Source organism: Grus americana, chromosome 1 (genome assembly GCF_028858705.1).
Source record: "Grus americana isolate bGruAme1 chromosome 1, bGruAme1.mat, whole genome shotgun sequence".
NCBI lineage: Eukaryota > Metazoa > Chordata > Aves > Gruiformes > Gruidae > Grus > Grus americana.
The window spans coordinates 22,605,069-22,624,666 of NC_072852.1; the positions used below are offsets into that span (position 1 = coordinate 22,605,069).

General features: G+C 40.1%; 1 protein-coding gene across 5 annotated transcripts in view; it reads left to right on the forward strand.

Moving 5' to 3' along the window:
- The window catches only part of TRABD (TraB domain containing), a 36,762-nt gene extending 17,317 nt beyond the window's left edge, over nt 1–19,445 (forward strand). For all 5 annotated transcript variants that reach the window (XM_054818278.1, XM_054818259.1, XM_054818250.1 and 2 more), the window contains 6 exons: nt 160–300; nt 6,115–6,225; nt 7,640–7,779; nt 10,049–10,221; nt 12,832–12,943; nt 15,858–19,445. In XM_054818278.1, coding sequence (XP_054674253.1) covers nt 160–300; nt 6,115–6,225; nt 7,640–7,779; nt 10,049–10,221; nt 12,832–12,943; nt 15,858–16,035 — 855 coding nt within the window. In that variant the 3' untranslated portion in view covers nt 16,036–19,445. The remainder of the gene's footprint in view (nt 1–159; nt 301–6,114; nt 6,226–7,639; nt 7,780–10,048; nt 10,222–12,831; nt 12,944–15,857) is intronic.
- The last annotated feature ends 153 nt before the right edge of the window (nt 19,446–19,598 follow it).

A 19,598-nucleotide genomic window follows, 5' to 3' on the forward strand; every position in this document is an offset into this window, starting at 1 on the left:
ATTTGGAGAAGTCTTATTTACTCTTTCACTGTTCTTTTAATTGAAAATGATTGCTGGAGTGTGCTTTTATTAAGTCCCTTTTCTCATTATGGTATTGGTACTGGCTGCACTTCCGTTTAATGCTTCCTAAACTGGTATAAATAAATTCATCTTTTTCAGACAATACAAGAAGTGCAGCCTGATGTAGTTGTGGTGGAACTATGCCAGTACAGAGTTTCCATGTTAAAGATGGATGAAAAGACATTACTAAAAGAAGCCAAAGAAATAAATCTGGAAAAACTTCAACAAGCTATAAAGCAGGTATGTTTCCCACAGTGAGAATTAAAGGCTTGTGTTAAGAGCAATTTGTCAAGTTACAACCAGAACTGGGAACCTAATGCTGATCACCTAGGTGAGAGTACTGTTAGAGTGGCAAAGTTAGGTTTGGTTGTGGGTTTTGTTTGGTTTTTTTTCCAGCTGGAGTATTGAGGGCTTCTGTTCCACAACGGGATTGTTTGGGCAGTTGACCTCGGCAGGAGTCCTCCTGGGTTTAACAGCTGCTCCATTTGCAGGACACAAGTCTAACTTTGTAATTGTAATGCTCTGCTAATACATTTAAATGTGATTATTATTCCTGCAATCTGCATCTGTATAACAGCTATTTAGGGGAGCACTTAATTTTGGTATTGTTTGTCATGATCTGTTTAGTTGCATTCCTTCTTCATCCTAGTGTGTTGCTCTCTCTTTTTAATTCTTGTCCACTTGTCTCTGGAGTAGTCTGTAATTGACAGTAGGCCTTGAGGGAGGTTTTTGAAAAATTCGGGATGAAAAATACGGGATTCTATTCAAATTATAACTACTCTGGCAGTTTGAGGCTGTCTGGGATGTGTACGCAAAACAAGTGTCATCCTGTATTTTTTCAGTTTCACTCAGCTTGTATTTAAGTAATTTTAAGCTAGGCACAGTGAAACAGCAGCAAGTTGACTTAAAAATGACAGGACGTTTGATTAGAATGTCAATATGTGGTCAATAGTAAAAAGAGTTTCCAGGGTCCAGCTGAATTAACAAATTTATAGATTGTTTTTTTGGTTGGTGATAATTATATATTGGAATTGTTTTATTGATGTAATTGGGGAATTTTCAGGATTGCACCCCTCGTAAGAATATAATCTACATCCATGCAGAAGGCTGGGGGCTAGTCTACTTGTGAGTGTGTGTGTGTACATAATGTCTTAGGGCAAGCTTTCTGACTCAAGAGTTAGGCAATAATGCGTCTTTCCTGTTTTCTGTATTTATGTCCTATCAAAGGAAAGAACATTGCAAAACGCTTGCATATTGCATGAATTACTGCATCCATCTGTTTATTTTAGGTAAGGCGGATTGTTCTGATGCTTGTAGGCAAAAGCAGCGTATTCACAACAACCAGAACAGCATAGCTGGCATCTTCTGACCTAGTAAACAGGCACAGAAGCTTTTTTTAGTATCAAAGCCAAATGTAACAGTTTTTGCTGTGCTTCTCTGTTAAGAAGAAAAGGGCAATGACAATAAAATAGCAGACACTTTTTTTTCTGTGATGCAAATTCATGTTGGCAGCTTTGTAATTAGCACGTCCTACCAGGGCTTGAAGTGATCTTGTGTGCAGACAGTAGGAAATGCAGACTGTGTTGGCTCCAAAGCCAAAGAATAAGACAAAGACCCTTCCTATTGTTACAGCTCAATCTTAGTCTCCTTTGTCACCAGGGATAACGCAAATAATAAAATGTGTGCCTTTTAAATACTATATTTCTCCGTCTATACTGTCAAGAAAAAAAAACCCAACCCAGCCTTCCCCCTTTGATTCAGTAGCAGCATGGGTTATATAGGGAAAAGCAGTATAACTGTCTCATGCTAAATTATAGTGTCTTTGTTTTTCTCTAGTAAAAATCAAACCAGCTGGTAAGTTGCTCAGTCATGCTTCAGTTGTCCTCTGTCATTGAAGTGTGCATTCAGGTCCAAAAGTTACACCAAAAGTCAAAACTGCTTGCAACTTTCATCCTTGAGTATGAAATTAGGAAAAAAAAAAAAACCTGTGTCTTTATAATCACTTGTATAAATCTTAAGCAGAAAATTACATTTCATTGCTCTTACTTGAAGTTGGAAACCAAGCAGAGTGTTAATATGAGACAATTACACACTTGCAATGGGTCACTGGTATTCACAGCTTATCAAGCAACTGGTGCAGGTTAAAAACAGCTTTCCTCCAGCCCCTCCTTGAATTTCAAAACCCTTACAGTTGTTTGCAGAGAACTACCTGTTTGATTTCCGGTAAGCAAAGCAAGGCAGTGCAGGCTGGTATCTGGCTCAAATGCTGATTACCTGAAGACGCACAGTAAGAGTTGGCTTAAACCAAACTGGTAAGACTGGTTTTGTCTTACCTTCTCCCCTGGCTTCCCATTTCCACTGTCCCTTCCGTGTCCGTACCATGACCATGCAGCAGTCTGACCAGGGCTTGCTTTTAGCTGCATTGTGTCCCTGTGGGGCTGTGTGACTGCTAGTCCTGACACAGAGGAGGAGTTGAGAAACCTTGATCTGGGGCAGAAGAGAAAGTGGGCTGGTGGCAGCAAAATCTTAGCTCAAACTCATTTTTTTAACTTGCTCCTTTAACTTCAAGTTACCTGTGCAGGAATATATTGTAACATTGGGAGGTTTTTTATGCTTCTGGCCAGTGAAAAAGCTCTTGTTTTGCACCATGTAATACAGCCCTCCATGTTTAGGTAACCTACAGGATTGCCCCATTAAATAAACCAGATATAACATGTATTCATAGATGACGGGTACATCCATATGGACAGGAGCAGGCTGCTGTCACTTGCTGCCTTCACTTGTGCTTTCAAGTCTAACCTCCAGTGCGCTTGCAGCAGTAGGAAAACCAGTTCCAGTCTCCAGGTGGCAAAGCTTTGTTTGCACAGGGCTGTATCCGTGGGAATTGGGGTTTTTAAAAGAAGAAATCCAGAAGACTAAAATACAAATGGTTTGTTTCTGCCTGAAGTTCTGCAGTTAGTACTGGATCTGTGATTTGGTGTACTGTTGAAGAGTAGCCCCAGCGCCCGCTCTTTAGGCTGTGTTCCCATATGTAGTATAAGCGTTTCTGTGCTGAGTCCGGTGGAAGATTTATCTGCTTCAGCAGCCCTCAGGCAGCTGCCAGTAACAGGTGCCTGGGGAAAGGCATTAGATTCTGCAGTTGTACTTTGCCTGGGTATTCCTCTCTCTTCCTGTCCTTTTCACTGTCTCCATGCTAGTCGTGGTGTCTGATAGTGTATCATCCTCAGTCATCCTTTCCCAAGCCTCATGAGTATTAAATATGTTTAATCTCTTCTCGTATGTTTGGTATTTCTTTGCACATTTTCTAGTTCAACTATCTTGTTTTCAAGACAGGAGTCTTCTAAAGATTGTACAGCAGCACATTGATGTTTCTATTCTGTTCCTTACCTGGTAATCCCTCTCACTCTTCTTGCTTTCTGACTGCTATTGAACACTGGGCTGATTAAAATTGACTCTGCATCCGTCTGCCTATGCAGTTAAGTTTTTCTACTTGTGCATTGCTTTGTGTATATGGCTGTTGCATCTAACCTGTGAAATTATTGCCAGCCACTTGGATTTAATGTTATTTTGTGGTCAGCTTTCCTTTCTCTGACATTGAATAATCTGGTATTGATAATAACCTCTTACTGTTTTGTTCCCGTTGTTTTTCGTCCATTTTGTTCTTTATCCCCCAACACTTTCTGGCTAGCCAGTCGTTACTGGTTGCTGCTACATACGGCTTCTTGCCACTTTTTATCTCGTTGATACTGAGAAAGTACGACAGGCACTGAGTTTTGTGCAGGTTAAGAGCACAAATGACTGGGACGCACTTCAAAGACACATCCTTCTGTTAGCCAGCAGGATGAATCTTTCTGTCACAGTGTAAAAATGCAACTTCAAATACATCAATCCTGAAGGGGAGATCAGCCAGCAAATAACCTCGGGCTGCATTATCCTAGTTTAGTTTTCTTTGTGGGCATCTTTTCTGAACTTCTGGAAACCCTTATCCCCTGGGTTTTTGAACTGGATCTTAAGGATGCTGAAAAGCCTTTTTCTCACTGCCCTCTTTCTTCCTCGTCTCTCCCCAGGAGCCCAGCACCCTGTGTTTCTGCCATGCTTGCTAGTTGGTAGCATGATCAAGGAGATAATCAACTGGCTTTGAAAATAGCCCCTCTCTTTTGCCAGTTCTGGTCCTCAGTGAAACTTGAGTCTACTTAACTGCAGAAACTGCCTACAGCCTTTGGAGAGGTCACACAAGCATCAGATGTGGCACAGGGTGGGTCATTTGAGCATGGCCCTGGAAGCAAGGAATGGAGACCAGGACCTTCCTCTGGTCTCTTCAAGCAGTTGTATTAACTCAAGCTATCCCATGTAACCTCATCTTCAGTTGCATGAAGCTGGTGATATAGAAGGAAATGAACCTTTGGCAAGGCGGGGGGGGGGGGAATGTCCCTTTTGGTGGCAATATGGACTGATGGGAGTGTTGATTGATGAGAAGTTCAACATGAGCCAGCAGCGTGCACTTGCAGCCCAGAAAGCCAACCGTGTCCTGGGCTGCATCAAGAGAGGTGTGACCAGCAGGTCGAGGGAGGTGATCCTGCCCCTCTACTCCACTTTTGTGAGACCCCACCTGGAGTACTGCGTCCAGCTGTGGGGGCCCCAGTACAGGAGAGACATGGAGCTGTTGGACCGAGTTCAGAGGAGGGCCACGAAGCTGATCAGAGGGCTGGAGCACCTCTCCTATGAGGACAGGCTGAGAGAGTTGGGGTTGTTCAGCCTGGAGAAGAGAAGGCTCCGGGGAGATCTAATTGCGGCTTACCAGTACCTGAAGGGGCCTACAGGAAAGATGGTGAGGGACTGTTTATCAGGGAGTGTAGTGACAGGACAAGGGGTAATGGGTTTAACCTGAAGGAGGGTTGATTTAGATTAGATGTTAGAAATTCTTTACCATGAGAGTGGTGAGGTACTGGAGCAGGTTGCCCAGAGGGGCTGTGGCAGCCCCCTCCCTGGAAGCATTTAAGACCAGGTTGGATGGGGCTTTGGGCAACGTGGTCTATTGGAGGGTGTCCCTGCCTATGGCAGGGGGGTTGGAACTAGATGATCTTTGAGGTCCCTTCCAACCCAAACCATTCTATGATTCTATGATGCCAAATTGGAGGAGCTGTGTAACCAAGGTACAGGTTATGCTTGGGGACAGCCATAAAAAGTCATAAAAATAACTGGTTGAGGACAGCCAGAGCTGGACAGAAGGAACAGCTCTGAACGGATTTGAGATGTTTTTAATTATTTTTGTAAAAGGATAGGGAAGGGAAATTTTGCATACGTATATATATATGAGATTTTTTTTTTTAAAAAAAAAGTCTTGGTTTTAGGTCTCTGTACAAAAAGTAATAGACTGTGTGAGGAGGGGCCTTCAGTCTGCTTGTGGGAGTGAGTCATACTCGGGACTGTGAGGTCTTTTCTAAGGTCTTATGTGCTGAAGTCATGCACAGCAATTTCTTGCACAGCGCTAGATTCTCTGTGTTTCTGTGTCTTTTAACCTAACTAGTCCCTGACCTAGTGTTTCCCAGGATTGTGGAAGTGTTTATGATTAGACCACTAGCTATTTCCCTTTCAGTATCTCTGTAACACGGGATTCACTGCACGTTCAATGGAATATACTCTTGTGGTCTTTTTTTTTTTTTGTAACCAGATAGATCAAGCAAAATTAAATGCACAGTATGAGCTGTTTCACCATTCAGTTATTCAGACACTTTCTTCAAGCAGGTGGAGTAAATATAGACTGAAGTAAGTCTGGCTGCCCTCCTTTCTTTTCTTAACACTGCCATACATATTTGTTGAAAGGGAGAATACTTTGGCCACACATTGAAGTGAAAAGGTACTTCACAACTGGTACAAACCGAAGTAAGAGCTGTCTTGATCAGTGAATTGGCTCAAAAAGGTAGCTTCACTGCTGCTTCTTCACTAAGATGATTAATGTTTTTTTCATGACTCTGAACAGTGCATTCTTCTGAGAAATCCACACAGCTTGTTGATTTTTTTTGTTTGTTTATGTTTTCCTCCCTCTTCCACCAGAATGGAGTCATGTCTGGATTGATGCAAATGCTGCTTCTGAAGGTTTCTGCTCACATCACAGAACAGCTGGGAATGGCCCCAGGAGGAGAATTCAGGGAAGCTTTCAAAGAGGTGCGAACTTGAAATGGCTTTTCTGAGGTCAAATTACTGGCCTTTTGCTCCCAGAGTCGAACTAAAACCATTTGTTGGTGACAAGAAGAGAACACTCTGGCCGTACTTGTGCTGAAGCTTATGAAGTAGTAAGAATCATCTTGAGCTTCAAAGTGTACTCAAAAGTACAGAGGTTTGTAGCCCTAAGTGGCATGAAAGCAACTCTGAAATTATAAGGGTTTTTCCTGACGATATTTTTGATGGCATTTGCTCTCATTTCATTAACAATTTATTTATTTTGTTCCTGTTAGATAATTGGTTTTGAATTCTGGATACGGATCCTGGTCCCACAGTTGGTGGTGTCAGGGTTTCAGGCTGTGAAAACCAACTCTAAAGCGTTAATGAGATCTAACACATTCATCTAGAAAGATTGTTTGGGGAAGTGAAATAACTGACTGGTCTGTTAATCCTATCTGGTCTTTTAATGTTCCCTTTTGTACTACTGCCCGCTGTGATACTGGGAAGTAAATAGTAGCTGGACTTCTACTGTGTATCACAGCTATTCCTTTTTGTCTGGCAGTAGTGAGACACTATTTTCACTGCAGAATGTATCTTGCTATTTGTATGTAAATTAGGTACTAGTAAGGAAATCTGAAATAACATAGCTGTTAAAGAATCTGGAATAATTTAGTATATTTATCCTTAATAAAAAGAAAACTGTTTCAAGGCTTGTTTTCCTGAGCATTCCAGACTAGAGTGAAACATTTAAAGTGTTTCCCATTTTAAGGGGGAAAAAAAAAAAAAAAAATATATATATATATATACACTAGCTCTGTCCTGTTGTAAAGTAGTTGTTTGAAATTTTTAAACAGGTATGCATAGGAAAGAATTTTCTAGAAATTTCATACTGTTCTAAAATTTGTCAGTCTGAGCTACAGCAAAGTCTCACCTCACATTGTCATGTATCTGGCATCAGTTCTTGTTTCATAAGCTCCTCCTTGAATATATTTTGCCATGACAAACTGATAGGTTAGTGATCCTGACAAACCCTAGGTAAAAGCAAAATGACCACAGTTGTTTCACCTTAGACTTTATTCAGACCCAGACAGATACTGAACCCCATCTGTTCACCTTAAGTGGTCGTAAGCAGGAGTTTTCTGCTTAGGTAAAAGTAACTTAAAGAGGGTGGTATTACAACTTCATGTTTTTACTGTAATATCTACTGCATCTTGTAGCTGTTGTATTCCTTGATGAAGTAGTATTTTGGAAATTTTACTTACTGCAAAGCCAAAATATTTTTTGATGTTGAAGTATGACACTACTTGCTCTTTTTTAAGATACCTTGTATAACACAATAAAACAAACGTCCTCTTAATAAGGATGTACTGTGCTGCAGTATGAAACGTTGACTAGTGATTTGTATCTTCCCTTTCAGGCCAGTAAAGTACCTTTTTGTAAATTCCACCTTGGAGACCGACCCATCCCTGTTACATTTAAGAGAGCAATTGCTGCACTTTCTTTCTGGCAAAAAGTCAAGCTTGCCTGGGGCCTTTGCTTCTTATCTGACCCAATCAGGTATGAGTAAGCATCACATATGTTTATCAGGGTGAATTGTTAAATTCTTCAGTTTGACTTTAGTATGAGCTGGAAGTCCTCAGTACCCAGCCTGATGCAGTGAAACTTGAAGTTAGTCAGAAGGATAAATATACAAACTACCCTGCAATAATCCATATTTTTTTAAAAGAAAGCTGGCTTTCTGATCTTATTCCAACTCTTTCTTTAATTGTCTTCTGATACGTTAGTTCTAGGTCAAGTAAAAGATTTGGTGCCGGAGAATTCCTAGTGTACTTAAGAAAAAGACTTTTTAAAATTATTTTTTATTTGTATGCTGAAAATAAAATCTTTCCCGCTACTGTGTGTGGATATTGTAAATGGAAGAGAATAGGGCCTTGCTATGCTAATTTATACCTTCTTAAGATTTCCAAAGGACTTGGGCCAGCTGTGCTAAGTCACATCTGGATCGGGGCAGTTTGAGAACTGAATCTGCTGTCTGAGCAGATTTTTGGAACAAGAGAAAATGTTTAAAGTCTGTGGGCAGCATGTGGACTCTTAATGTTTATTGTCTTTATAAAGGGATGTTAAGAACTTTTGCTTTACAGTAATATTTCACAGACTATCCTCTAGCTCAGTTTGGTTTCCCCTGCCCTTCAGAGACATCCCTGTGCCAAGTTTGCTTCCTCTTTCCACGAGTAGGTGTGCGATAACTTGCTTGTACTGGGTGAGAACACATGCACAGCTGTCCTCCTAAATTCAATCTGCTTTTACCAGATTCGCAGTGGTGGGAGGCTTGCCAGAAATGGGTTCCCTGTCCACGTGGTCCTTAAATCTCAGTGCCTTTCTCATACCCTGTGGCCAGAGCTCTGCACAGCTCATGAAGTGATCTGTGGCATTTTTTTTCTAAGCTTTTAAAATTGGGCCAGGGCTCAAACTGTAGTCTGGTCAATCAAATCTTCCATTTTCCAGTTTTAGCATTTACTTAATTGTCCTTTCCTGTAAATACTTGCTGTTACATTCATCTGTAAAATGAGTTTTACCCTCTTTCAATCCGTTAACTGCAGTTCATGTGCAAAGTAAGTCTTGTTACCTACTAGTCTAATACCAGCAGGAAGCTATTTGCAGGTTTTTGGGGGGCATTGGAGGATATATTTCTCTGGAAATTCTCTCATTCTTTCATCCATCCTAAGAACATTTTGGTTTTCACCCGCAATATTAGGATAATTACAGTGTATGCACACTAGCTTCCCACTGAAGCTTGGACGTAATGTCTCAGTTGTCCTTGTACAATTGATCGATCTGTTATGTTGATTTTTAAAAAATATCATGGGTATGGGTTTTAAAGGAAAGGTGTTTATAATTGGGAAGTTGTTGGGGAGAGGGGGGTATTGTGCACCCAGCATCAGCATGAGATTCTACAGAAAATGGAGTCATAATTGAGCATCAAATTTGTGTCAGTCTGATAGCTTTTCTATGATCTGTTGAAAGCTAGCAATGCATTTCTCTTTTTGGTTGTCCCTGTTGACATTTGTAGTGTCCTTTTGATCTTGGAAACTAAAGAAAAGCATGTTTGGCATCATTCTTCAGTAGACAGTGATGCCAAACCAGATGATTTTGTTGCCATAAACTATGGCTATACCACAACTGTGGGTGCAAACAGAAGTTTTAACATCACCTATAAAAATATAAAAGCTCATTACATTTACTCCTGCAGTTTTTATTTGTTTATTTCCTGCCCGTTTCCTATTCTTCTGTTCAGGGAATTGATTTATAACTTTGACTTCCCTGCTGAAGACCTGTGATTGACACTAGGAACCTGCACAACTCTTTCCATCTCCTCAGACTGTGCCTTATGGTGTGCTTTTTTCTTTAAATAGAGCCTCTGTGTGTTCAGTGATCAGATTTGCTTCCTCAGGAGTGCTCTGTGTTGCCTCTTCTGATCTTACTAATATACACCGAAAGTGGGGCACCGTGATAACTTATTTCCTTTGAAGCTCTAGTGCTTTTGCTCAGTTGAGTTGTCAGCCTTCAAACTGAGAAGGGTGAAAATCCAGTTGTACTGCCTAAAGGCAAGTGACCTCTCTTCTTTCCCTTTCCCTCACTGTAGAGGTATTGTTAGGTATCCGGTTTTACAGGTTTAGGGAGTTCGTTTTGCTTTTGAAGAGGAGAACTGTGGAGTGTGGGTTTATGTGAATAATGTGTATAATACTCAGTTGTTTTTATTCATTGGTTTGTCTGTATTGGCCTTTAAAAGCATAACAGATACTGAGAAAACTTACCTTTCTTTCAGTAAAGATGATGTGGAGAAATGCAAACAGAAGGATTTACTGGAGCAGATGATGGCAGAAATGATTGGAGAATTTCCTGATCTTCATCGAACGATTGTCTCTGAACGAGATATTTACTTGACCTACATGCTGAAGCAAGCAGCAAAGCAGATAGAACTACCTCGAGCTTCAGAAAGTAATTTTTTTTTTTAAAGCAGATATAACCAGCAAGGTGTTCGTTGTGTACTAATCCAAAGTTCCTTCCTTCTCAGGAAATCTGGGTTGTTCAGTGCCACATGTCACATAAGACTACAGTGCTTAAAAAACTAAAAAGGGATAATACTCTTTTGTTGCAACCACCTATAGAAGTAAAGAATTTTCATAGAGCAGTAGACTTAAAATTACAATTCCTTTCTTATTTTCTGTTTAAAACTGTAAAATACTAATTAGCCTGACAACTTTTGAAAAAGCCAGGCATCTGGTATTACAGCACAGCATGGGACGGTCTAGACTTTGGTTCCCTATCTCACTTCCACCTTGTTACCTCACCAAATTCATTGTCGTTTTTCAAGCAAGAAATGCATTCCTGAGCAGCTAGTGATGACAATGAATGTGTGACTCTGCATGTTTCAGCAAGGTATAAGGATACAGAATAATTGCATTTCTCTAGCCTTTGGAAGTATTTTGCTGCTGTATGTGATCTGCATGCCCTTCCTATATATAAGCATACTGAGATATGGGTTACCTCTTATTTGCTGTCTTAAGGTATCGTTTGTAATCACTTTAGTGCAGACCTCTGGCACTGTCTTGTGATTGCAGAAACAGTGAGAGGATTGCACTTGTGTTCTTGGATCTCCCTTGCCTAGAATTACCTGAATGCTGCCTTCATAAAGTTTGTCCAAACACACAGTATTTCCTGTTAGCTCAGTTGATGCGGCTGAAGGGAGGCACAGCTGCATTTCAGTTACTTGATCTAAAGAGCAGGCTGAACATTTATTGTTGGTCCTGGCTGGGTCATGAGCCACAAGAGGAACTGTTTAGCAGTTCCCCTGCTCTTTTTTTTTTTTTCTCCTTTTAAATCTACCTTCTTAAAAGCCTCTGGATCACTGGTTTAGTGAATGCCTATGAAACTGGAAGGGGTTTATATGCATTATGAAGGACTTAAAATAGAAGATGGGACCATAAAAGACAAGAATGTGAGGGACTACCTGATTCATAGTCCTGTATCTCAGTCTCTTAGTTAATAAGAGACAATGCCAGAGACAGTTTTGTTTAGAAGCTGTGCATTTATATTATATATGTATAATCTATTCTATGCATTCATGCTCACGAGAGGCAAAAAGAAAAAAGGGGGGAAAATGGCAAATTATATACTTAAGATTCATAGTAAAATACAAACCCCCACAATTCAAATGAGCAGAAATAGGGCATCATCACCATTGTCCAAATCATTTGCTATTGTAGGGACATAGTAAGGGGAAATTCCTGGACACTATTTGCAGGACTCAAATATACTTTTAGTCTGATACATTCCTAAACTAGGTCTGATTTGTCATTCCTAGCCTTTGTCTGACTATTTGCCTGGGTGAGCTCTTCCAAAGAGCTTGCAAATGAAACTTTCATATTTAGTTTTTCGTTCTATATTTACTCCACACAAAATATTCTGAGAGGGATAAAAGTTTCTTGCAGGACAAAGTTTCAGGCAGAGCTTTAAACATTTCTGGTGTCATCTTTGAGTCCTGCCCAGAAGCAGACAGGAATGTATAGGTTCCAGGAGGCTGGAGAGGATGTGGTGTGCTGTGGACAGCCCATTCTGCTGAGGTGCTGTGCTCTGCCTGTGGTGTGGTTGCAGCTCTGGTTTAGAGCAACCCTAGAATAGGCTGAGAAAAGGCAAATCCAAAGAAAGAATTTTGAAAATGTGAATAATAGTTCTAATGTTTTCAATAGTTTTGCTTCATTGGCGGGGGGGAGTGCTTTTCGGATTTTTTTTGCTTACTTATTTCTGGAAAAATCAAGGGTGGATGTTTAAAACAAGACAGTGGAACTTATATTTATGTATAATTTTCCCCATAGAAAAACAGCTTGATTACTGTTACTTAAAAAGTTTTCTGTGAGTTGTTTTTTTATTGTGGCATGATGCCTTTTTTTTTTTTCCCCGATGAGGGGGAGGTAATCCCAAAATGTTCAGGAACGACATTTTAACTTCCACTGGGCGTTGTGGAATTTGGATGGCAGATGGGAGGTGAGGGCGAGAGCTGGCATGTGTTGCAGTGGTCTAATGGTGACTGGCTAGCTGCTGCACACGTATAGTACAGGTTTTGCTGTTACTTGCTGAGCCCAGGTCTGCAGCAGTAAACAGGGCAGGTGTGGTCTCAAGCACTGTTCTCCGACTGTTCGTTCTGCTTGTTAGCCCAGGTCTTGTCACAATATGGACGTGTGGCAGCTGCCACTGTCCAAAGTGGTGGAGAAAGCTCTCTGTTCGGGAGACAGCAAAGACCAGGGCTGTTCCTGATAAGCAGTACAGAAGCGTGACCCACGTAGGGAAGGAATTCAGCTTGCATCTGCTGAGCTGTTCACTCTGAGGCTGGACTATGAGCCCTGGCCAGGTCTTTTTACTGAAACAAACCTAAGAGGCAGTAGATGAGATGAGCATTAACTGTTAGTATGTAACAGTTTTAGTATCTAGTCATAAGAGTCCCTACCTCTTGGAAAATTCAGTTTTGTAATCTCACACATTACCTATTTATTTATAGCTTGAAATTAGTTCTTTCACTAATGTGTTCCTTTCTCTCCATCTCTTTCTAAGCTGAACCTAGAAAATATATCCCAGCTGTTGTAGTTGGTGTTGTTGGGATGGGTCACGTACCTGGAATTGAAAAGAACTGGAACTCTGACTTAAACATTCAGGAAATAATGAGGTAACAGTTATCCTTTCCTATGTGGTGACATAACAGCTTCTGTTGCTAAAAGACAGCAGTGATTGGTTTGTTTGGGGTTTTTTGGTTGTTTGTCCCAGCATGAACATCACTGCTGTCATCACTGCCCTGTCAGCTCACTGACTCGCTGTGCGGTGCTTGCAGATTGTGCTTGCAGCAAAGGAAAAGAAAATATCAAAGGAAGAAAGCTAAACAGTTGGATATTGAGGGAAGTAGAGATGAGAAGATGCCCATGTCTAAAAAGAAAATTTGTTGATCCACATTTAAGGCTTTTAAAATGAGAATTCAGATGAGGGCTGTAGAAGATGGTGAAAACAAAACCAGGCTTCCAGTCTAGCTTAGGTAACTATAAACTGTTGGATTCAAAGCTTTTGTTGTGTCAGGACACTGCTGGCTGTGGCAAGCTTACTATCACAGTTGCTGATATCCTATTTTTAACTGTAGATATTTATAAGTAATAACATGTTTTAACATGTATACCTAAATATGGGCTGTTTTAAGCCATGTATCTTGTGAACTCTCACTCCAAAGTACCTATTAAAATAGATGTATGTGCTTTGTAGAAGAAGGAACTGAAGAACCAAAATGTTCAGACTATGTGTATCCTATAAAGCCACAAAGGTCAGTAGTTTAGAAATGTAGGAGGGATTATAGTATGACCTGGTAGTACTGGTCTGCGGTGGTTTAGCATAATGGAGCCTTTCAAATATTGGCACTTTACCTTATCACATGCGTTTACTGTGTTTATGTAAGCACCTCACCCATCTCTTTAGAGACTCTGAAAACCAGAAAAGACTGTGCCCCACCTGAACGGTGTGTTTAGGCATCTAAAATACGATTTAGAGAAAAATATAAATGGCCTTGCCTAGCCATTTTATAAGTCTTTTTCAAGGCTAAGCCCCACCTGGAAGTCACAAACTAGATGTCCATATCCCTCTGCACTCTCGCAAATAACCTGTAAAATGAAGTTGCCCCGATCCATGTAACTGTACAGATAGCATTGGTTGCATCATTGATGTTACAGAACTGAATAGCCAAAAGCCTGACTATGTGTCCTCAAGTTTACCTATAGAGGGTCTTTTTCATCAAAGTTCCGGCTCTTTGACTTGATTGTCTTTACCATGCCAGTGCCATAACTAAGTGGAATGGTTACCAGTATCTTTCATAAGACATGAGTATTGCGTTAACTTGACTTTCTAAAATAATATGAAGGAAATGACATAAGATTACAGTGTTTGAGACTCATTTCTCATTAAACTTTTTTACCCCTCGTGCTGTTGCACTGCAGTTACAGGTGGGGTTTGTTTTAGTGGTTGTCACCTCTCTAAAGTGAAAAGTTTTAAAAACTTTCACAGGTATTTAATTAGGTTTTACAAGTTGCAAAGTGATCTTGGAAATCATCTGGATAGAAACATATACATCTCTCAGACTTCCAGTTTTTAAGTTCATGCATTGAACCTGACTCTGAGTGTACCTTACTATTTGCTTCAGGCTGTTATGAATTGATTTTTTTTTTTTAAGTTGTGCTGAGGGACTGGAATTGAGGAAAAAATAGGTAGGGAAGCATCTAAGAAGGTGTAAAGGGATGACTTTACCCCATCCTTTGTTCAGTGTGTATGTTTTTTTAAAATTCTTCCTGTATATTCCCTTAATATGCAAAATCTTACCAGTAATAACTTTGCCCTAGTTTGAGCACATGGATCCAAAGTCAGTCTAGTTGTATCCTAATCTCAGCACATCTAACCTGGTTTGAGTGTGCCCATAATGTTTTTGCACTACTGTAACTGATTGCTTCTGAATACATGAGAAACATTTTCTAGATATAAATAAATGAGTACTTGTGGTGGCTCTGAGAAGACACACAGAGCCCTCCCCATCCCCTGTGAGGATTATCCGAGTTGCGGTGTAGGCATTCTGTGGGTGCAGGGCCAGCTGAGCTACTGCAGAGCCTGTTAGTGAAGATGCGGGGCTACTTGTGCCTGTTGCTGTGCTTTCAAAGACAGCTTTATTTTGAAGGTAATATTAACTGTCTGCTTCGTACGCTGAGTTAATAAGACTGCTTGAAGGCAGGAGTACACCTGGTGTGCCTTTTGTCCTCTGCCCTCCTGGTTCCGGGTGGCCAGCGAAGAGACTTCCAAGTGACTCTGTGAAGATCTCAAAGCCAGCAATAGCTGCCAGACCGGAGACAGCTTTGTGCAAAGCCTCTCTGATTTGTCTGCACTGTCCTCTACAGCTGCAGAGGCCAAGAGCGCTGCAGGGGCTTGGCCTCTGCCGGCTCATGCTGGAAGCTGCAAGCTAGGCTGGTATGCCTGCCTGGCATCACCTTGGTGAAACACCGCCCCGAATCTGTGCAGGGGTCAGACTCGCTCCAGAGTCGCCCCTTTTGGCCACACAAACTTGACCAGGTCCTGACACGCGTTACCCGGAATATCCAAGCTGTTTTCCTCCGTTACCCTGAATGACAGCGAGTTGACTGTACAGGTGTTGGACTTAGGCTGCGTCCTCTGTGTCTTCTGACTTCTGCCTCTGTGCAGAGATATGCATAGTAATGTTATAAACAGTTCAACAAACAATATTAACTTCTAGTATTCTTCAAGAAGTCTTGATGTTGTCTTAGTTATTTTGATTGGGTGATGGGCAAGTCAAGGTCCATAGCCATTAAGAGTGGCATCACACATAAGTGGAAAAAGCTTTTGTATTTGTTGTTGTTACTGTTTAATTTGGATGTAGCACTTGAATGTGAAAGAATACGTTGTTCATTCATGACACATCTATTACCTGAAAGTCTCCCGCACTGTAAGGGGGAAGGGGAGAAAAGATCCTTGATTTGATAGGAAAATGCCTGTTCTTTCCCACTGCTTTCATTGTTAACATTGTTTTCTGTGTTCTGCTTCAGTGTGCCTCCTCCATCAGCTTCAAGTAAGATTTTCAAATTTGTCATAAAAGCAACAGTTTTTGGACTGATGGGATACGGCTGCTACCGAATAGGTCAAAGGACAGTTCAGTTTATTCTCTCGATGCCAGCAGCACAGAGCTATCTTCAGAAGCTGACAGAAGTAAGGTCTCAGCATTGAACATCAAGTGGAGGCACTATGTGAAGAAGGTGGCTGAAAAAGGGTGATAGAGGCAACAAATGTGAACTGGACTGAAAGAAGAGGGAGATGAAGATTCGAGTCAGAGATCATTGATGCTGAGCAATGCTGAATCACTGTATACTAAAAAAATTGATACTAAAGTTACACCAGCTATGATCTAATGAGTAGGTTTGCTGGTAAGTGTGTTGCATGAAACCACGTGATTCCAGATTGAGGTAAAAGAAATATGTACACAAATATATATATTATATATATGCATACTGTATATATAATATATATCGCTGATGATGTAGTACAGACAGCTTAAAGAGTGTATGTTCATGACCTTTTCCAGAGGAACAGAACAACACAAAGTAACCTAATTGGCTGCATTTGCTCTGAAGTTCAGGGACACTTGTCTTGAGTGATCTTTGCTTTTTTTCCTTAGGTATAATAATACCTAGTGGTCATTTCTGGTGCCAGACACTTTTACACATAATTTAGAAGGACATCTTCTCAATGTGTGTTTTATACTTAAAACATTTAGGCTTTTTTTTAAACTTAAGAGCTTTCCAAAAATTTCAGAATTGTACAGGCTGTCATATGTACACTGCTCAAATTTTTTACAAGCCTTACTGAAGAACAGGAACGTTGCCTTTAGATTGCATCCCTTGTCGTCACCACCAGTTGAATTGTCTTTCTCCTGCATAGAGAAGGTATAGCCACGCCATCAGAACGCAATGTGGTTTGTGTCGGATGTTTACAGGACACTCTGTTCCTTTAGATTAGCTTATTTAAACTGTATTATTTAGCCAAACCCTGCTGGATTCAGTATTGTAAATTTAAGAGACTAGAACTACTGTACAATTTACTTTTGTTTCTCGGACTTTTCATTATTGGGACAAGAAGTCTGGAATTGATAGTACCTGCCCCTCATTTTTGATACATGAAAATATTTTATTTATCAATGTAATTTTCTCAGTGGATGAATATTTTAATCTATTTAATAGAAAAGCAGTGTTCAATTTAGTTTTTCAAACTAGCTGTAGCATTTTGTTTGGGTTACCTGCTATTTATACGTAGAATTATGGGTACTTCAAACTGCTGTGATTTTTTTCTTTCTTGATTTTCCAGGACAGCCATCCATCATCAGTCTTTTTTTAATCCTAGGTTTGTATTTCATAGGAATTTTTTTGGTACCCTGTATTGAGGATTGTCAATGATTGTGAAGTGCCCTCTGCAATCAGCTAGTCCCAGTTCAACAACACAAATAACTGCAATTGTCATATCAAAGTTTTAACCTGATGTATTTGAATGGCAGAGTCCCGTTTGCTCCTCAGGCTCACATACCGTTGCTCATGGCTTAAAGTGAAGTTTTTATCTGTATTAATTTCTTTTGGAAATGGAAGACAGGAACCAGTGTGTGAGGCAGGAGGAGGAAAAAGTGATGTTGCGTTTTGTTTCTTTGTTGTTTTCAGTCAGTTCAATAAAATCAACAAACCACTTTTAGTAGGGTGTATTTCCAAAGCCTTGTGTTGGAAATCGTCCCACATGGTCTTTTGTTTGCTGAAAGTACGTACACGTATCTTCTGTGCAGTGTTTTTTTTTTTTCAAGCTTTTTTAATGAAATTAAGGGTCTAACGCTTTTCTCTGTGACGGCATTGACTTGCTGGGAGCTGGTCTGTCCATGCAACCTGATGCTTTTCTGCCTTGCACTTCGAAAATTTTATGAGTCCCAGTGCAGCAAATCATTTAAGTGCATGTTTCTCTTGAAACCTATTAAACCTAACCTGATCCTGCAGAGCTCTTAAGACGATGCTAGGTGCTTGCCTGGATCTGGGCTGTACAGTTGTGCAGGCAATAAACCTTAGCAAGTGAGAATGGCAGCAATTCACACTTCTTGGACACAAAGTCTAAATGATAATACAGAATACAGTGGAGGCAGGTCCTTTTATTTTCCGTCTATCAGTGCTTAAGAAATCACCAGCCATCTCTAGCAAGAGGAAAAGCAGCATTTGTAAACAATTTATAGAAGACTAGAGTGACTGCCTGGATTTTGATTCCTGATTTTTTTTAAAGGTTTAATGTATTGTTTACAATTAAGCAGTCCTATTTGAATAATTCTATTACATTTTATGTACATTTTTAAAAGATGAAAGCAAAAGCTTAAGCTCATTCTTCTCGTGGCTTTACTGACCTACCAAAATAATGTTTTGTTGGTTGGGTTTTTTTGAGAATTTTTAGCTGGTAGAATTCAATATATTGATGTTTTGCTTTAAGTTATCTACAGATTTTTAAGGTATCTGCAGATATTTTAAAAGCGCTGTAGATCTTCGATATCTGTGCTCAGGTGATTTTACACAAAGGAAAACAAATCTAAGGTAAATTTTAGATATGAGCCTTAAACTTGGGTGGGACTAATGCTAAATGATTGTCATGGAGCATTCTTGCAGACTTAATGTTTTATGCTTTTTAGCCAGAAGTGATTACCATGTAAGTTGTCGGTTCATTATTCAGTTATTCTCTCCAGTTAATACCTTCAGTCTACTTTTTCACACTCTTTTTATAAAGCATATCAGCAGATTCTTCAAGGAGCCTGTTTGTAGAAGGAAAATTTGCAATTTATCTTCCCAGTATTGCAAACCGGCAGATCATATGCATGCACTGTTTATTCAGTGGCACTGGAAAGCCTGATGAATTTGCCGAACTAACAATCCTATGAATCCATACACGAATGCTCAATGTTGTATATTCGATGTGTTGTACTGTTTATGTAACATAATCAGTGTTTTAGGTCCATTCTTTTCTGTTCTAGTCAGTCCTTTCAGTGTTAACAGCATCCTGTAAAATTTAAATATATGTTGAATTGTCCCAGCCCCGCCTCAACCTTATGAAGCCATATTGTATTTTTTTGGTGACATGTACATCTGTTTTATGCATTTGTACATGTGATGTAAATTTGAAGTATTTTTAACAATGTGTGCCTTTAAAGTGATTTAAAGTAAACAGCAGTATGTTCTATGATATAAAAAATAAAATATTTTAACCACCATTTCTCGAAGGCATTTGTTTTCCTTATTAATTCAGTATTTTTGAGAACAAACACTGCTTAGCTAGATCTAGTACATGATAATTTCACCATCTAACACATTTTTCTGAACAAGAATGTCAGTTGGAGTAACTACCTCCCACTGAGAGGCAGCTGAGTGTCATGCTGAAGTAGGGAAACTAGTTTACCTACCTACCGTATGGAATCAGTTAAGAGGAAAGGATGAGTTTCCCTGCCGTACTGAACATATGCAGGGAGACTGACTTCTCAACCTGAGTACCTAAATTCAGAGTCATTTTTGTTGTTGCTTTTCTTCTAACATCTCTGCAGTGCTCGGTTGTGCAAGGAATCGATGGCCTTAGTCCCAGTCCAGCAAAGTGCTCAAACACTGGCCTGACATCAGGCACAGTCACTTGTGCTTACAGTGCTGTCCTCTGCATGGGAATTAAAGACCCTTTAAGTGGAAAAGGTGTTGAATTTAGTGGCAAAAAGAATTTAATCTTTCAATTGAGCC